At 38.4% G+C, this 17,555-nt stretch overlaps 1 protein-coding gene across 6 annotated transcripts in view; it reads right to left on the reverse strand.

The window, feature by feature from the left end:
- The window catches only part of Ptpn12 (protein tyrosine phosphatase, non-receptor type 12), a 69,267-nt gene that overhangs the window by 26,009 nt on the left and 25,703 nt on the right, over positions 1-17,555 (reverse strand). For 5 of the 6 annotated variants that reach the window (NM_011203.3, NM_001356592.1, NM_001356590.1 and 2 more), the window contains 5 exons: positions 17,123-17,231; positions 9,365-9,441; positions 6,560-6,655; positions 3,058-3,096; positions 2,041-2,112 (listed from right to left, as the gene is read on the reverse strand). In NM_011203.3, the coding sequence (NP_035333.2) occupies positions 2,041-2,112; positions 3,058-3,096; positions 6,560-6,655; positions 9,365-9,441; positions 17,123-17,231 (393 nt within the window). The remainder of the gene's footprint in view (positions 1-2,040; positions 2,113-3,057; positions 3,097-6,559; positions 6,656-9,364; positions 9,442-17,122; positions 17,232-17,555) is intronic. The other variant, NM_001356591.1, reaches the window with a different exon arrangement.

Consider the following 17,555-nt stretch of genomic DNA (forward strand, 5'->3'; position numbering starts at 1 on the left):
TTAACTCCAGAGGTCACTAAATGGTCTCCCACGTCAACCCTGCACCAAGGACCTTCCTAGTGCTGTGGATCTTTAATTTAGTTCCTCATGTTGTGGAGACCCCCAGCATACAATTACTTTCCTTGCTACTTCATAACTGTAGTTTTGTTACTGTTATGAATTGTAGTGTAAATATTTTTGGAGACAGAGGTTTATGAAAGGGGTTGTGACCCACAGGTTGAGAATCACTGCTAACTTGTTACACAGACCAGGCCAAACTTGAACAATCCTCCTTAGTGATGCTGGAATTCCAGCATCAACCAGGGCCAGCCTACACTTCAGGCTCATGTCAAGTTACCTGCTGTAAAGAATAATCTTTACTTTCAGGATTCAAATTTAACTTTATTCCTAATTTTAAAATGTGAGGAAGGATAGCATGATATACCTCAGTTAGCAATGTTCTTTTCCATTTATTTGATCAGAAGTGACTATATCAACCTCCAAAGAAACAGTCACATGTACATTGTCAAGAGATGTAAAAAGACTAACAGAATCATCATAAAAGTAAAGAAAATAACAGTTGTAAAAGTTGTTCCTAGGAGGCTGGTGAGATGGCTCAGTGGGTAAGAGCACCCGACTGCTCTTCCGAAGGTCCAGAGTTCAAATCCCAGCAACCACATGGTGGCTCACAACCATCTGTAACGAGATCTGACGCCCTCTTCTGGTGTGTCTGAAGACAGCTACACTGTACTTACACGTAATAAATGAATAAATCTTAAAAAAAAAAGTTGTTCCTGCCGGGCGTGGTGGCACACGCCTTTAATCCCAGCACTCGGGAGGCAGAGGCAGGCAGATTTCTGAGTTCTAGGCCAGAGAGTAAGTTCCAGGACAGCCAGGGCTACACAGAGTAACCCTGTCTCGAAAAACCAAAGAAAAAAAAAAAAGAAAAAGTTGTTCCTAAGCCTCCTGAATCTGAAAGCAGTTTAAAACATCAGTACTGATTACTGTAAGTGAAAGTCTGCATGGAATTAAGTCCTAGCTTGTAATAGCCTGAGTTTGTACCATACTACAATTTAAATGTTCAGTCAACAATGCGGCTTTTCTGATGAAATCATGTATATAAAAATAGGTACTGTGGATGTGGAGGCATCCTCTCCACTGTGTCGCTTTTATAATGCAGAAAAGGTGATACGTATTGATGGTGTAAGTCTTACCTGGCTGTGAACTGTGTGAGCTACAATAGCTGACCTGGCAAAACAAGACTACTGGTGTAATTGTGGCATGAATGTTATAGGATCCCCTTTTCATTGAACCTAAGGTCTGCTCCACAGGATGGAAATCAAGCCTGACACTGTAAACTGGATAGGTCATATGCCCTAGGGGAGAAACCACTTCTATTACTTTGCTAGATGGACAAACAGCCTTCCAAACTGATCTTTACATAAAGCCATCAGTGCAACTCTCAAGCTTCAACCAGGAAGGTTCTTCCTGCTGTAGAGAGAGGCAAATACAGAGACGCTTAACTGACTAAGGAGCAAAGAGCAAGTGGTGTGGAATGCTCACCTACATGGGACATCCATATCGACCCCTCCCCACAAGGCTCAGGAACCACCATGGGCAAGCAGGAAGCCTCTAAAAGCTCAAGGTTGGAAAGGACGGCCATGAAACTGGGTGTAACAGGGCTATTACACACTGAAAACACTGGAGTGGCAGCTCCCTGAACAAGACAGAGCCAATCAACTTCCAACATGGATGAGGAGGGGCTTATACAGTCCTACTCCAAGGGGAGGGGCTATTGCCAGCTGTTGGTTGCTGGGTCAGGGACAGTTAATTTTCTTTAGGGTGTTTGCATGGCTCCAGTTTACTGCCCTACACCATGTGCACCAACTCAGTAGATTAAAAAGGTCATGAAGTTGGGAGAAAGACATAGTTGGTGAGTCTGAGGACCTGGAAAATGGGGGCAGGGATAGATTTGATCAAAATATATTGTACTTGTATATGAAATTCTCAAAGAACAAATTTTTAAAAATATTTTTAAAACACATACAAATAGGTACTTACACAAGAAATTTTAAATGGTGCAAATGTTATAGGATCTTCTCCATACAAAGGCCAGTAGCGCTCACACTTTTTCTGTTGTGCAAAAAATATAAATAGAACAAAGTTCAGTAACTGTATGACATTTCTTAAGCTTTTAGAAATATTTTAGTCCTAGGGCTGGGAAGATGGTTCAACAGATATAGTACCTGCTCTGCACTCAGAGCTGAATTTTGAGCCCAGCACCCATGTAAGGTCAGGCATAGTATATCCGCCTATACTGTAGGGCAGATGGAATTCTGGACACTCAGTGGCCAGCTGGTGAAGCTGAAATGGTAAGCTCCCAGTTTAGTGAGAGACCCTTATCTCAAGCAAGAAGGACAGAGGGGAAGTAAGGGACAGACAAACAGAAAAATACTAACTGGTCCTGACCTCTGGTTTTTCATACTTATACATACCACATGTGACTCTATCTGCACACACATACACATGCCTATGTATGCACACATGCAATACACTCATACAGAAAGATTAGTTTTTGCAAAGAGACTTATCAGAATAGTCATGCTATTTTTAAGATCATCCTTCTTTTTAAATTGTGAGACAAGATCTCATACAGATTTAACTGGCCTAGAACTCATTATGTAAACTGACTTGGCTTCAAATTTGTGGCATGCTCCCTGCTTCTGCCTCTCAAGTGTTGGCATTCCAAGTGTATGACATCATATGTAGCTTAAATTGCTGACCACCAGAACTACTTTAATGTTCAATTTTACTACCATTTTAAAAATTACTTTCTAGACAATAAATTACATTTGACTTAAAATATCATGAAACATTTGAAAACTATACATAACAATACACTTAATTTTAGTATATTATAAAATGAATTTCTGAAACACAGAAGTTTGTGCTCCATGTATCATATAAAATAGCAGAGCACAAAAAAGAAGTGCATACCCTTTAACTACATGGGATCAGATAACCGAAGTAATAAATGACCAGGAACTCCTATTCCCCAAACACTATGTGTTAACGTACCCTTCCCATCTCAAATTCTCGACAGGCCATCACGATGATCTAAGAAGGAGTTGGGGTGGGAGAGAAAAAAAAAAATCAGTTAAAAATAGTTTTACTTTTCAAGTGAAATACAAATGTCAATAATTATCTTTTATTCTGAGCAAAAGTTTCCTTGATACTAGCTGTTCATCTAGAGGACCTGGTTTTGGTTCCCTGCACCCACATGGTGGCTAGTAACTATCTGTAACTCTAGTTCCAGATGACCCAATACCCTTTTCTGATCTCTGCAGGCACTGCACAAACATAACACATAAACGTATGTGCAGGCAAAGCACACATAAGAATAAAATCTTAAGAATAAGCATAAGATAAATGAACTATGAAAATCACATCTTCTAAACAAAAACTAAATAAAAGTGACTTCATTTAAAATGATTTACTTAGTTTGGATTAAACTCTAATCTGGTTCATTTATTTCTTATTTTTGAGTTATACTAAAATACTGTTAGGGTATTAACCTAATTTAGTATTACTCTTAACCAAATATTAAAGCACAGTTAAATACAACTTTAAAAAAGGTTGAATTTATTAAAATTAATAACCTCTAAATAAAAGTTCTATCTGCTTCCTCATTTTATAGAAGCATTTTATATTTAAAATATAAAAGTTGAAAATTTTAATAGTAAAAGCTGTTATCATTAAACTATTATAACAATTATCATACTTATCCTTCTATCACCTTATTTATAAAGGTATTTCAATGCCTTAGTATACAGTAGATATCAGTCTACTAGGTAACTCAGCATGCATATTATCTAGAGCTCAATATTTGTTTAATGGAATATTTTATCTTGAAAATACATAACAATGAAATACAAATCTTAAGTGACAATTCTCCCAATTTTGGCAAATGCATACTTCTGAAAATACAACCTTCTATGCAGACATAATATGTTGCCATTATCCAGAAAATGTGTTCCTGCTTTAAATCTCACTTTAAAATGAAACTGTCAGCAAACACTAGTACTGTTATTGCATTCCCCTCTTAATAATCTCAAAGGGACAGCGGAGGATGCCAATGCATTAGAATCACTGCAACATCACAGAAAAAGCCATTGTAACATTCATGAGAAAGTAATGAGAGCTCCTTGTCACGGACTTTCCACAGCCACACAAGTGTGGATTCCAATGACGACGCTCCAAAGGATCCTGTAAGCCAGTTTCTTGCTTTCAAACCTAGGGGCACACTATTCCCCTTTATCCAAAAAAGCCAAAGGGAACCAAAATGCTAGTAGTTCAGATATGCATCCCCCTGAATGACCAGGGGCGAGGAGAGAGGTTCTTTACATTCTTTTATAATAACTTATTTTACTTAATAATTTATAGTTAATATATTTACATCTATTTTCCTAGGAAGGACCCAAAATATCCTGCTTTCAGACAAAAGTTATAAAATATGGCTGTTGAACCTAGCAGAACTGTCCTTTGAGAGGCTCACCCAGCAGCCAGTGGAAAGAGAGGCAGAGACCCACAGCTGAACACTTGATGGAGCTCCAGGAGTCGTGTGGAAGAGCTGGGGGAGGAGTCAGGGACTCCACAGGAAGACCAGCAGAGTCAGCTAACCTCAGCCCTTGGGGCTTCCCAGAGACGGAATCACCAACCAAATAGCGAGCACGGGCTGGACCTAGGCCTCCATGTACATATGTAGCAGAGGAGCAGCTTGGTCCAACAACAACAGTAGTGGGGGCTCTTCCTGAGTATTTTGCCTGCCTGACCGTGGATTAAGTTCCCCTTGTCTGGCCTCAGTGGGAGCGGATGTGCCTAGTCCTGTAGTGACCTGATGTGTGTACTGAGGCGCGTGGGGTCCCCATCTCAAAGAGAAGGGGGGGGGAGAATGAGGGGAAGTTCTGTGGGAGGGGATATTGGGAGGAAAAAGTAAGCAGATATTGGGACGTAAGTGAATAAAATAAAAACAAAAGAAAAAAAAGAAAAAGAAAGAAACAAAGATGTGTCTGTCACGAATGGAAGACAGGCACATGGAGTCCCCACTCCTGGTTGAGAAGATGCAGACAACTGATGGCTGCGTGGGAGGGAAAACAGTCTTTTCTTCTTCTTTATTTTTTTAATTAAAACAATTTAAATTTTGTGTGTATGAATGGGCCTTTTGCCTGTATGTATATCTGAGCTACATGCATGCTTAGTGCCCAAGGATGTCACAGAAGGCCCTGGAACTGGGGTTGTAGATGGTTGTAAGCTGCCATGTGGCTTCGGGGAATCAAAACTAGGTCTTCTGGAAGAGCAGCCCGTGCTCTGACCGCTGAGTCAGTTTTCCCGAGGGCTACAGGCTTCGGTAGGCTCAGCAGGCTCAGTGCATGGCTCTACATTGGTGTGCTTGTAAGAAGCACTAAGGGAAGAAACTGGAAGGGTGATCGATCACCTTCCACCCTTAGGTGGAGTCAGAGGAGGGAAAGTCAAGAGGGGCGAGATAAGGGGAGTAGAAGGTAAATATGATGGAGATGCACTGAACATATGTATGAATTTCTCAAACAATAAATTAAAAATATTATTTTTTTTAAAAGAGCATACCTATACTATCAATCATTTCGTTGGTCTATGCAAGCATTCATCTTCTTTGAAAAATGATTTTAAAGTTATTTACTAGCTATATCATTGGTTGGCTTAGGACAAAATTTAAACTATAGTCATGGTTTTCTTTCTTTCTTTCTTTTTTGTTTTTTTGTTTTTTGAGACAGGGTTTCTCTGTATAGCCCTGGCTGTCCTGGATCTCACTCTGTAGACCAGGCTGGCCTCGAACTCAGAAATCTGTCTGCCTCTGCCTCCCAAGTGCTGGAATTAAAGGTGTGCGCCACCACACCCGACTTAGTCACGCTTTTCTTAAAATATGTGAACTACTTTGTGAGAATTTAATGAGCCATCTTCAAAAGTAGCTTTTGTCTTTTCTAGAAATGTAATTACACTTAGGTCATTATACCTAAAAAGCTAGGCCTTTACAGGGGCTGGAGAGATGGCTCAGAGGTTAAGAGTACTGACTGCTCTTTCAGAGACATGGGTTCAATTCCCAGCACCCACATGGCAGCAAATTCCCAGCACCCACATGGCAGCTGTCTGTAACTGCAGTTCCAGAGGATCTCACACCCTCACAAAGACATATCTACAAACCTAATACCAATTCACAATAAATAAAAATGAATACAATCATTAAAAACAACACAAAGGTTACCCAGAAGATTCTTAGGGGCTGGAGTGGCTCAGTAGTGAAGAGCACTGGCTACTCTTCCAGAAGACCTGGGTTCAATTCCCAGCAGGCACATGCAAGCTCACAACTGCCTGTAACTCTGTTCCTGGGCTTTAGACTCTTATACACACATACATGCGGACAGAATACCAATGCACATAAAATAAAAATAAATTATACAAAAAAAAGGTTGCCTTACTTCTTTCTCAGTAAGACACATAAGGTCATTAAACATATAGATCTCAAAATCTATGACAAGTCACTCACCACAACATTATACTCCCATATCATCCTCCAGAAGTCTATGACTGTATTCGCCAAAGGCCCTTGGGTTGCCACATATGCTTTTGGCCCATACACACCCTGAAAGAGTGAAAGGTAAACTTTACATTTACTATAGTTATCAAGAATATTTCATTAAGGTTTCAAATTTTATTAGTAATGTTTTCATCAAGAGTCATTTTTCTTTTAGAGTATAAAACATGGCAAAAATATATCCAATTCATTTCAGCTTTTGCTAATTTACTGGATATATTGTACAGAATCAGCAATTAAAACTTACTTCGTACTAAGAAATAAAAACAAAATCTTGGGTATGATGGTGCATGCCTTTAATCCCAGCACTCAGCAGGCAGAGGCCTATTACTCTGTAATCTTTTTGAGTTGAGGCCAGCCTGGTTTACACAGCTCCAGGACAGCTAGGACTATATAACTGAGAGACTCTGACTCAGGAAACAACAACAACAACAAAAACTTAATACCTAGCCAAAAAAGAAAGAGAGAGAAAAAGAGAGAAAGGGAGGGAGGGATGGAGGGAGGGAGGGAGAGAGAGAGAGAAAGAGAGAGAGAGAGAGAGAGAGAGAGAGAGAGTTAACTATAGCAGAAACACAAAAGTACAGTTTGAATCTAAGAATACGAAACTAGTTAGCAGCTTTTCCCATGACCACCTTAAGAATTTACTCAAAGTGAGAGCATACTCAGAACCATATGGGTTTGAAATTAGTAAGCTAAGAACAGATAAAACAAGATATCTGATTAAAATAAATGAACTGGGATATAACTGAATCAGTGCCCTAAGAGTAGTTAAAAATTAGAACTCTTGGGCTGGCGAGATGGATCAGTGGTTAAAGGGTGCCGACTGCTCTTCCAAAGGTCCCGAGTTCAAATCCCAGCAACCACATGGTGGCTCACAACCATCCGTAATGAGATCTGATGCTCTCTTCTGGAGTGTCTGAAGAGAGCTACAGTGTACTTACATATAATAAATAAATAAATCTTAAAAAAAAAAAATCAGAACTCTTGCAGGGCATAATGGCTCATGCCTTTAATCCTAGCACTGGAAGAGGAACAAGCAGGTGGATCTCTGAGTTCAAGATTGGTCTACAGAGTGAGCTCCAGGACAGCTAAAGCTACACAGAGAAACTGTCTTAAAAAACAAACAAAACAAATCTAGAACTTAGCACCCATAAAAAATGTATATATTGACAGTATTTGAAGTAAAATATCCATTGTTTGTTTAATCCATAAATTTCTGTCTTAGTGTAATAACTAACTTTATTTTGTTAAAAGATTTTTTTTTTGCCGGGCGTGGTGGCACAGGCCTTTAACCCCAGCACTGAGGAGGCAGAGGCAGGCGGATTTCTGAGTTCGAGGTCAGCCTGGTCTACAAAGTGAGTTCCAGGACAGCCTGGGCTATACAGAGAAACACTGTCTCAAAAAACCAAAAAAAAAAAAAGATTTTTTTTAACCCCAAACCATATTTGTCCTATAAATACAATATTAATTTTTCTATTCTATTTTTTTTTTTTTTTTTTGCAAATTTCACAGAGCTTTATTGGGTAGGACAGAGGGCCACATTTCTGCTTGCTCACCCCAAACATTTAAAAACTTTTGTTGCTCTGAGATCCCTGGTAATCTTCTTCATGACCTCCATTGGAGTCTGGAGAGGATAGCTAGGAAAGCTCAAAGCTTCCTTCCTTAAACACGGGCAGGATTATTTACAGTTCACCTTTACACTGGAGGTGAAAATCACATTGGAATTTATCAGTAAGTCAAATTTACTTTTCTACTCTTACTATCGTTTATTATCAATAAGATAATATAAGTCATTGAAAAGCTGTAATAGTTGTATAACTAGACTCAAAAGCACAAAATAGCCTATAGAACACATTAGAGCCTTTAAACACAAGTCTCACAGGAGGCTGCATCTCTTTCTTGATAACAGTATAGAGAGCTGACAGGCTGGGCAGAGTAGAGCAAGCGCACATCCTCACTACCAGGGAATGCAAGGCAAGAGAATTTCAAGTTCCAAGCTAGTCTGCACTACATAAAGAAATTGTGTCTCAAATCAACCACCCACCCACCTACCTAGCTACCACTGATGGTTCAAGTATAACTCAAGTTATCTAACAAGATGCCTACCACTTTGTTTTTATTTACATATCTATTTATATATATGCTGTTTTATTTACATATTCATTTGTTTATATCTTTTTTTTTATTTTTAAGACAGCCACATTCTTTAGCTCATGATGGTCTTAAATTTACAGCAATCCTGACCTCAGCCTCCCAAATGTTGGGATCACAGGTACACAGTGGCCCAGAGTTGTCAACACACATAGTAACAATTACCAAAGGTTTTAAAATTTCAGTTATATTTTATAAATTAAAATCAGTATCACCTAGTAATTTCAGCACTGTTAGTTCATCCTAAGAAATTGTTCAAAAGAACAGTGTTCATTATAATTTCACTACTAAGGAAAATTGGAAACTATCATATGGTTCAATAATATATAGGTACACATAAACTGAAAGACAATTTACATAATGACCTAGCAGTGCTTATAAGCCTTTGATGTAAAAGTAGCACACAGAAAACTGTCTCTTCTAATCTATATATGGTTTGATCTATGTGGCATAGGTAGCTACAAGAAAAGCAAATAGGACGTGCAAGACAGGGTTTTCTTTTATTTCCTATTAGGACCATGTTGGGTAGTTAATACCTTTGATAAAATCGCTCTATGGGAAGGCATGAAGTGTAGCAAGGAAACCTTCCTTCATTTTCATACGTACCTTAATAAAATTTGCATTGATATAATCTGAATCTTGGGATGGAGTCTTCAAAGTCAACTTAACTCGGCTGTGATCAACTACAAAAGAGAAAAGATTTTCATTACTTATATCCAGGTGGCATGCGAGCGTTTCTTCTCTGGCTTTTTGTGGCAGGGCCTCAATGTAGCTCACAAAGCCACTGAACTGTTGTCAGCTACCAAGTGCTGGGATTACAAATATATCACATGTACTTTAAAAAATAGAAAGTGAAGTTTTAGGTACCAGGAAGGTAATTTTTAACAAAAAAATAAACCTTTGAGAAAAGGAACAAAAAAAAATGTAAATAAGCATATTAAAGATGCAGCCAGAATTATCTCTGGAACTTTAGAAATATAAAACATTAGGGATTGATCCAAATTAACTAGGGTGGTGTCTAGGGATTAAACCTCAGCATGTTTTGATTCTTTGTTTTTAATCCTAGCATTATCAGGTGGATATCTGTGAGTTCTAGGCCACCTGGCCTATAAGTTCCATAACATACAGGGCTACATAGAGAAATTCTATCTTAAAAAAAAAAAAAAAGACAAACAAACAAACAAACAAACCAAAAACAAAATAAAACTTTATGTGTATAGGTGTTTTGCCTGCAGTTATATCTGTGTGTGCAGGTGTGGGCAATGACCACAGAAGTTAGATGACAGCGAGCTACGATGTAGGTGCTGGAGAGCTGGACCCAGTCCTCTGGAGGAATAGTCATTGCTGCCTGCTGGGCCATCTATCTCCCCAGCTCAAACCTCAGAACTTCATAATTATTGTTTCTTTGTTAAAGTTCTTATTAAGAAACCTATCTTTTATATTTCACAGAAATTATAAAAACTAAGTAATCATGACTAATGAATTAAGATACCAAAGTATGACATGATTGGAAAAAAATTAGACATGTAAGAAAAAAAAAACCCTCAATCTTTTACGATCCAATATCAGGATTTGTTTTATTTTGCTGTGCATTAATGAGTTACGTAAATCCTTACTCAAACTATGTTTGTTTACTTATGTGTATATGAGGGCATGGGACAGTATTGAACATGCGTGCCACATGGGCTGTATCAGAGAATGGACTGCAGCATCTGCTTCTCTCCTTCCACCACGTGGACTCTGGAAACAACTCAGGTCGTCAGGCTTGGCAGCAAGTAAGTTAGCTCATGGAGTCATCTTGTAAGCCTCTATCTATGTTAAGGCCAGCCTGGTCTACATACTAAGTTCTAGAGAGACCCTATTTCAAGACAACAACAAAAGACCAAAATCTTACAAACCCAAAAAACTATAATAAATATTTAGAAATGACTTTAGATTTAGATAGAAATTGCAAAAATAATGTAGAGTTATAGCTAACTGCTACTGAGATTTCTAATAATAGCTACAAATTTGTGTTGGGTAGGAATATTTCAACCAGGACCTTGCTATACAGTCTGGACTAGTTTCGAACTCATGATTCTTATGTTCTTTTTTTTTTTTTTTTTTTTTTTTTTTTTGGTTTTTCGAGACAGGGTTTCTCTGTATAGTCTTGGCTGTCCTGGAACTCACTTTGTAGACCAGGCTGGCCTCGAATTCAGAAATCTGCCTGTCTCTGCCTCCAAACTCATGATTCTTTGTACTTAGCCTCCTAAGTGCTGGGGTTATAGGAATAGCCCCCTTTTCTGTCTTAAGACTAAAATCCTATATAAATACAGCATAATTATCAAACCCAGAAAATTCAGTTATAAAACTATTAAGTAACAATTTTCTTGATGTTTTCTAAGATTACACATAGATTTAGTTATTCCTTCTTCTTTGTCTCTTCAAATTACAAGTTTTCCTAATTTATGACTTTTGACCAGGAGGAAACTATATATTTTGGGGGACTAATACCATAAGACTAAAGACTGGCGAGACGGCTGGGTAGTTATAGGCCATTGCTGCATTGCAGAGGATCACAGTGATTCTCAATGCCCCTGCCAGATGGCTCACAACCACTTGTAACTCCAGCTTCAAGGGATCTGATGAACTCTGGCCTCCCCAGAGAACCTGCACACATGTGGTGCACATAAACCGACACAGGCACAAACATGTATGTACATGCTCACATACATAAAGAAAAAAAGAATACTACAGAATTATATTTGTTCTTAATGTACAGCTTCATGGTTGAAGACAGGGTGGTTCCTGAGGTACATACACATCTTATTACTTGTAATTTAAAGAAACCTCAGACATCTGGTTGGTAAGGTATTAGAGCTGCCTAATAATTACTACCTTTGGTTTAGAAAGGATCAGAATATGTACACTGTAACTATGACTATCACATTATGGCCTTTTAATCCACAATGAATCAGAAAGCCAATTAACATACAAAAAGAAAAACTAGAAATGGAAACAGCTATGCATAAACTAAACTATTACAAGGCCAACTACAATGAGTAACTTATTTTTCATTGGTTCAAATATTATATAAAGCACTAAAGTTCTTTTTTCTTATTTTTGGGGGATAAAATCTTTATTTTGGAAATTTGTAGGAAGAGATATAAGACAGACATAAGAATAATCTCTATGTAAACTATCTCTAAAAATTTTTCAGGCACTAAAATGGTTACATGTTTGCTAGTGCTCTGACACTGATTTCATTCACATTATGTGGCTTCCCTTTTTAAAGTACCATTTAGAAAAGAAAATAGATGTTCCAAAAATGCTGCTTCTGATACATGAGGCTAGAATATTCAGTCAGGATAATGCTGACTAACTGTAAATGCTTCCTCTTACTATGTTCGCCAGTAATAAGGGGTCCCAGTTAATAACTGTTATCCATACGGCATACCACTCTCTAGTCAAAGTACCTCTAAGGTAGAGTACAACAACTGGTTCCAAAATGATAGTTAAGATCCTTAGCCTACATGTTAGGCTGCCTACGTGCAAGGTGGGAATTTCTTCCTTACTCTTAAAAGTTTCTTAAGATGAAAAAGTTTAACCATACACAATGTGAAGTAATATAATCTTCCTATTTAACAACAAAATAGGCAGACTATTTCCATTTCACCAACTCCAAAGCCTTTCTCACTTTTAGCCCTTACAAACAAACAAACATAGGTAAGTAACCTTTTATCTAATAGAGAAATTTAATTCTGGGAATAGTTTCTAGGATTCAGGATGTATTAAGAACTCTTGTTGGACATTAATCCACACTTGTAATCCCAGCACTAGGAAGGTTTGAGGCTAAGGCAAGTATGAGATCTCTATTTCAAACCCAAGCAGGAACAACAAAAAGAATTCTTTTTTTTTTTTTTTTTTCAGGATTGCAAATGGTTTATTGTTTTTGCTTCCACTGGAAATCCACAGTAATAAACTTTATCTATAATTTCATTTGGACAGAACTGAAAATAACAAATATTTTATCTTTCATTATTTTTTTCTAACAATAGGACCTCTTAGATTTACTGGTTCTAAAAAAGAATTCTTATAACACACTAAGATTAAAATAAAGTTTTCTTTAAAAAACTGGAAGACTTTTCACCAAAGAATTAGCTAACAGCACATGAAAAACACATCAAATTAGAAACACATCAAGAAGCACTAGAAAAACTATCACCAGAAGTCTGGACCTGGGACGATGTCTCGTGGTTGAAGCAGCTGAGTGCTTGCTGAGTACATATGAGCAGCTAGACAGTGGGACTAGCCTTAACAGTGAGCTCTGAACTTCATTAAGACTTTGCTTCAATCTGAAGAGCAACTGAGGAAAACTGCCAGCATTGACCTCAGGCCTCCACAAGCACGTGTGAACAGGTGTACACACTCAGAAAAGGAAAGTCCTGCAGCTAACTAAGTACAATGGCTCACACCTCTAACTCAGCTGCTCAGGAGGCTGAGGAAGGAAGGATGCTTGTAGCTAGCAGCTTAATACCAAGCAGACACAGTCTCAAGCAAAAATCCAAAACTTACGAGTGCTGGTAGGAATGTGGGCAACTGGTGCTTACATACTAATGTTGGAAATAGAAAACAGGATAGTGACTTTGAAATACATTTATCTCAATTTTCTTAAAAAGCTAAACAGAAGCTAGGTGTTGTGGTACATGCCTAAAGGTTCACTGTTACAGGCTGAGGCAGGAGGAGTAAGAATTCAGAATCCAGCCTCGGCTACACAGCAACTTGCTGCCGCATAAAACCAAAAAGGTTAAATATAAACTTCTGTAGGTCTGCAATGATATTCCTACATATGCACTTAAGAATAAAAGTGTGTTTATACAAAAATCTTTACCACACCAATACTACCATAACACAAATATAACAAGAAAACGTGCTGAGTTAATGATATCAAGCGCCACAGATAATATATGAAATGACAGCTATGTTAAATTTCTTAAAGAACAAAATCCAGAACCCGAAAGAATACTAGCAGCTGCCTGGGACTAAATACAGAACTTTTGAAAGTAATGAAATTTCCAAACCCTGGATTGGGTTAGTCACTGCATGACCTAAGTTTACTTTGAAAATTAATTATATACTTAAAATGGGTACGTTTCATGGTATAGAAACTGTATGTTAAAGCTGTTTAAAAGTGTGCTTATGCAACAATGGACATGTTAAACATTCAAAGGAAATTAGCAAACTATTTTCTAAGAAATATGTAAGTACTTTCAATATTACATGTCAAATCAAAACAGGTAGAAATTTATTGAAATTCTACTTGTGAACCAGGTCCTCCTGACTTTAACACACAGATGAAGAGCGGCCATTCTAAAGGTTTCTCAACTTCAGCTTAGACAAGTCTGTTCTCAGGACATTACATTGCACTGGTACCCTGGGAGCCTGCTTACTAGAAGCCGGTAGAGGAAATGCCTTCAAATACTGCCAAATATCCTTAAGTGCCACAACCATCTTATCTGAATATCATGGCATTGGATACAAACTATTGTCCATTATGTGAGCACTGTGATAAATACTTAGCTTTCTCCAGGCTCAGTTTCCCACCTACAAATGGTATATTATCAACCGCCATGGTTTTGTTGTGATTATGTGTGTGTGTGTGTGGGTCAATCACATAAATCAGCAACCAATATAAAGGAGGGCTTTCTTTTTTGGAAGGCTGGCCTGCCACTAAAATTCACCTCCCTCCTGTTAACAACCTGATGCTTTCCTTTGGTTCCAGCTTTCTCAATGGCCCTCGCCCTTTCTACATTATCCCTATTAGTACTAATCAACCAGAGGACAGAGCTTATGTGCATTTGTATTCACTGTCTACTACCTATGCTAGAACATGAAATAACAAAATGAGAGACTTCTGCACGTTCTTTTCTATATCATCAGAGTATATGCTCACAACTTTCTGTAACATGAATGTGAGACAGAAACCTGGAGCCAGTTAAGATTTATTTCTCTAGACCAGAGGGGGGAAAAGACATCAGTGGACAGTACTGAAAATTATGTTTAATAAAGTATCCAGAAATCTGAATTAACTCCTGTGGTGGTTTGAGTATGCTTGGCCCATGTGAAGTGGCACTATTAGGAGGTGTGACCTTGTTGGAGGAAGTGTGTCATTGTGTAGGTGGGCTTTGAGGTCTCCTAGTACTCAGGTTTCACCCAGTGCAGAAGAAACCCCACCTCTTGGTTGCCTGTGTAAAAGTCTCCTGCTGCCTTCGGATCAAGATGTAGCACTCTTGGCTCCTCCAGCACCATGTCTGCTTGCACACTGCCGTGCTTCCCACCATGATGATAATGGACTGAGCCTCTGAAACTGTAAGCCAGCCCCAACTAAATGTTTGCCTTTTTGGGCTGGTGAGATGGCTCAGTGGGTAAGAGCACCCGACTGCTCTTCCAAAGGTACAGAGTTCAAATCCCAGCAACCACATGGTGGCTCACAACCATCCGTAACAAGATCTGACGCCCTCTTCTGGTTTGTCTGAAGACAGCTACAGTGTACTTACATATAATAAATAAATCTTTAAAAAAAAAAAAAATGTTTGCCTTTTTAAGAGTTTGCTTGGTCATGGTGTCTCTTCACAGGAAAAACAAAACAAAAACCCTAACTAAGACAACTCTTATTCCAAGGATTAGCACTATGGTCTGACTGTATTCCCACAAGGTTCATATGCTGAAACCTAATTCCCAATGCAAGAGCATCAAGGAGACAAGCCTTTAGGAGGTGAGGAGAGCATGTTCTAATGAGTTCAACGATCGTCACTATAAAAAGAGGCCCAAGGAAACTTGTTTGCTCCTCGTTCTCCACGAGCATTCAGTGAGAAGGCACCAACTATGAATCGGTGGGTGAGTGCTCACGGCATACCATGCCTTGATTCTGGACTTCTCTCAATGCACTTCCACTGTTTATGAGCCACCAAGTTTATGGTATTTTTGTTACAGCAGCCTGAACAGACTAAAGCACCTGGTAAGGAAAGTGGAGTATATTTAGAGCAAAAGCCTTGAGTGGTTACTGTGTTGGGTTAGTAAAAGACATCTGACCTATTAAACATCCAAAGCAGGCCTTAGATGTATTATCACTACCAACTTCAACTTAAAATTGAGAAAACCAGACACAGTGAAGACCAGTCCTGAGTCTCACAGCTACAAGACTTCCAGAGTGGTAACTCATCACTGTTACTCTGTGCAGTTCTTTGTTAATTTTATTAATAGTGTCTAATCACACAATCCTCAGATGAGAATAATGTAGAACAGTTAACAGTAGGAGGATTAAATTTAGGCACAGAAACTAGTGAGGAGGACTGGAGAGATGGCGCAGATAGTAAACCGCTTGCCGTGCTCCCAGCACTAGGGAGATGGACAATGGCAGACAGATCCCTGAGGCTTGCAGGCCAGGTAGTCTAGTCTAACTGAAAAGCCCACACCACAGTGAGATACCCAATCTCAAGTAAAGAAAAACAAAACCAGAAGCGGCTCCTGAACCTCCACACTGAGGGCTGACTTCTGACCATCCCCAATACACACATAGGTACACATGCACACAAGAAATCAGTGGAACAGAGGGAATGAGCAGGAGGAAATGATCTGAAAGAGGGTTATCATGGAAGAAGAGAAACTCAGAAAATAGACTGCCAATGGCATAACACTAACAGGAAAGAAAACCCTGGAAAAGAGCACTGGGTCTAGGAGGTCACTACTAGGTCCCTGTGACATAAGGACACTTTAGAGAGAAGCTCTAATAGCAACAGTTAAGGAAATGGTGTTAGGGAGAATAGATACTGGAAGGGAAACACTACAGCAGCTTTCAGAAAATGCATGTCCAACACAAGATACCTTTTTAGAATGTGGACTCTGACTTAAGCATGTGTTTACAGTTACTTAGCTAGAAAACAATAGTATCTTAGCATATAATTGTAATGAGAATATAACATTTTCAACTTGAAACATGCTTAAGAGACACAGACTGCTGAGGATAGCAGACACAGGTTTCTGAGGCATCTTATGGCCCATTTTTAATCCACAGTTAATCAATCAATTAAGGCTCCTTTATAATCAGGTAGCAGGTAAATCAGTGTTTTAAGAAACTATCCCAATTGTCGACATTACTTTTTATTTCTTTTGTTTGTTTTTAGTAAAAAACAAACCAAAACAAAACCACAAACTGCTCCACGAGAAGAAACGGAGTCTAAGAAGCACAGCCACAGATGGCTCTGCAGTGTACCTTGGGAAGGATTGATTCTACCTCCTTAGCTATTCAGTTCAGGAACAGCTCGTGGGGTGACAAAGGGCTAGATAGCATTTCTATTTATTCTATCAAGGGCATTTCAAACTTACATGGCAGTATGTCCTTATATCTGTTCTTTTTAACATTTTCTTCTTTTTCTCCAGTGGCTGTGGGATAAATCTTTTCTGTTCTATATTTGGTAGACAATCTTCTCAATCGCTTAAAATACAAGAAAATAAAATTCAAGTTTAGAGAAACATTGGTATTTTCAAAACTGTTAATGATTTACAAAGAGCTCTTCAATGAATTCTGCTGACCCAATTCCTCACAATTAATTCTCCTATTGCTCTAAGCTGTTAGTTTCCCTATTACTTAAAAAATTAACCCTAAGAATAATTTCTTTTTAGAGTAAGTGCAAACAAAGATTAATATTTATTAAAGCAGCAAGGGGGCACAACTAGAAGTAATTCTATTTAAAGACATTAATAAGATGAGAATTTCTGTGTTTAATAAGGTCTCCTTAAGCTTTAAAATCGTACTCGG

Source organism: Mus musculus, chromosome 5 (genome assembly GCF_000001635.26).
Source record: "Mus musculus strain C57BL/6J chromosome 5, GRCm38.p6 C57BL/6J".
Taxonomy (NCBI): domain Eukaryota; kingdom Metazoa; phylum Chordata; class Mammalia; order Rodentia; family Muridae; genus Mus; species Mus musculus.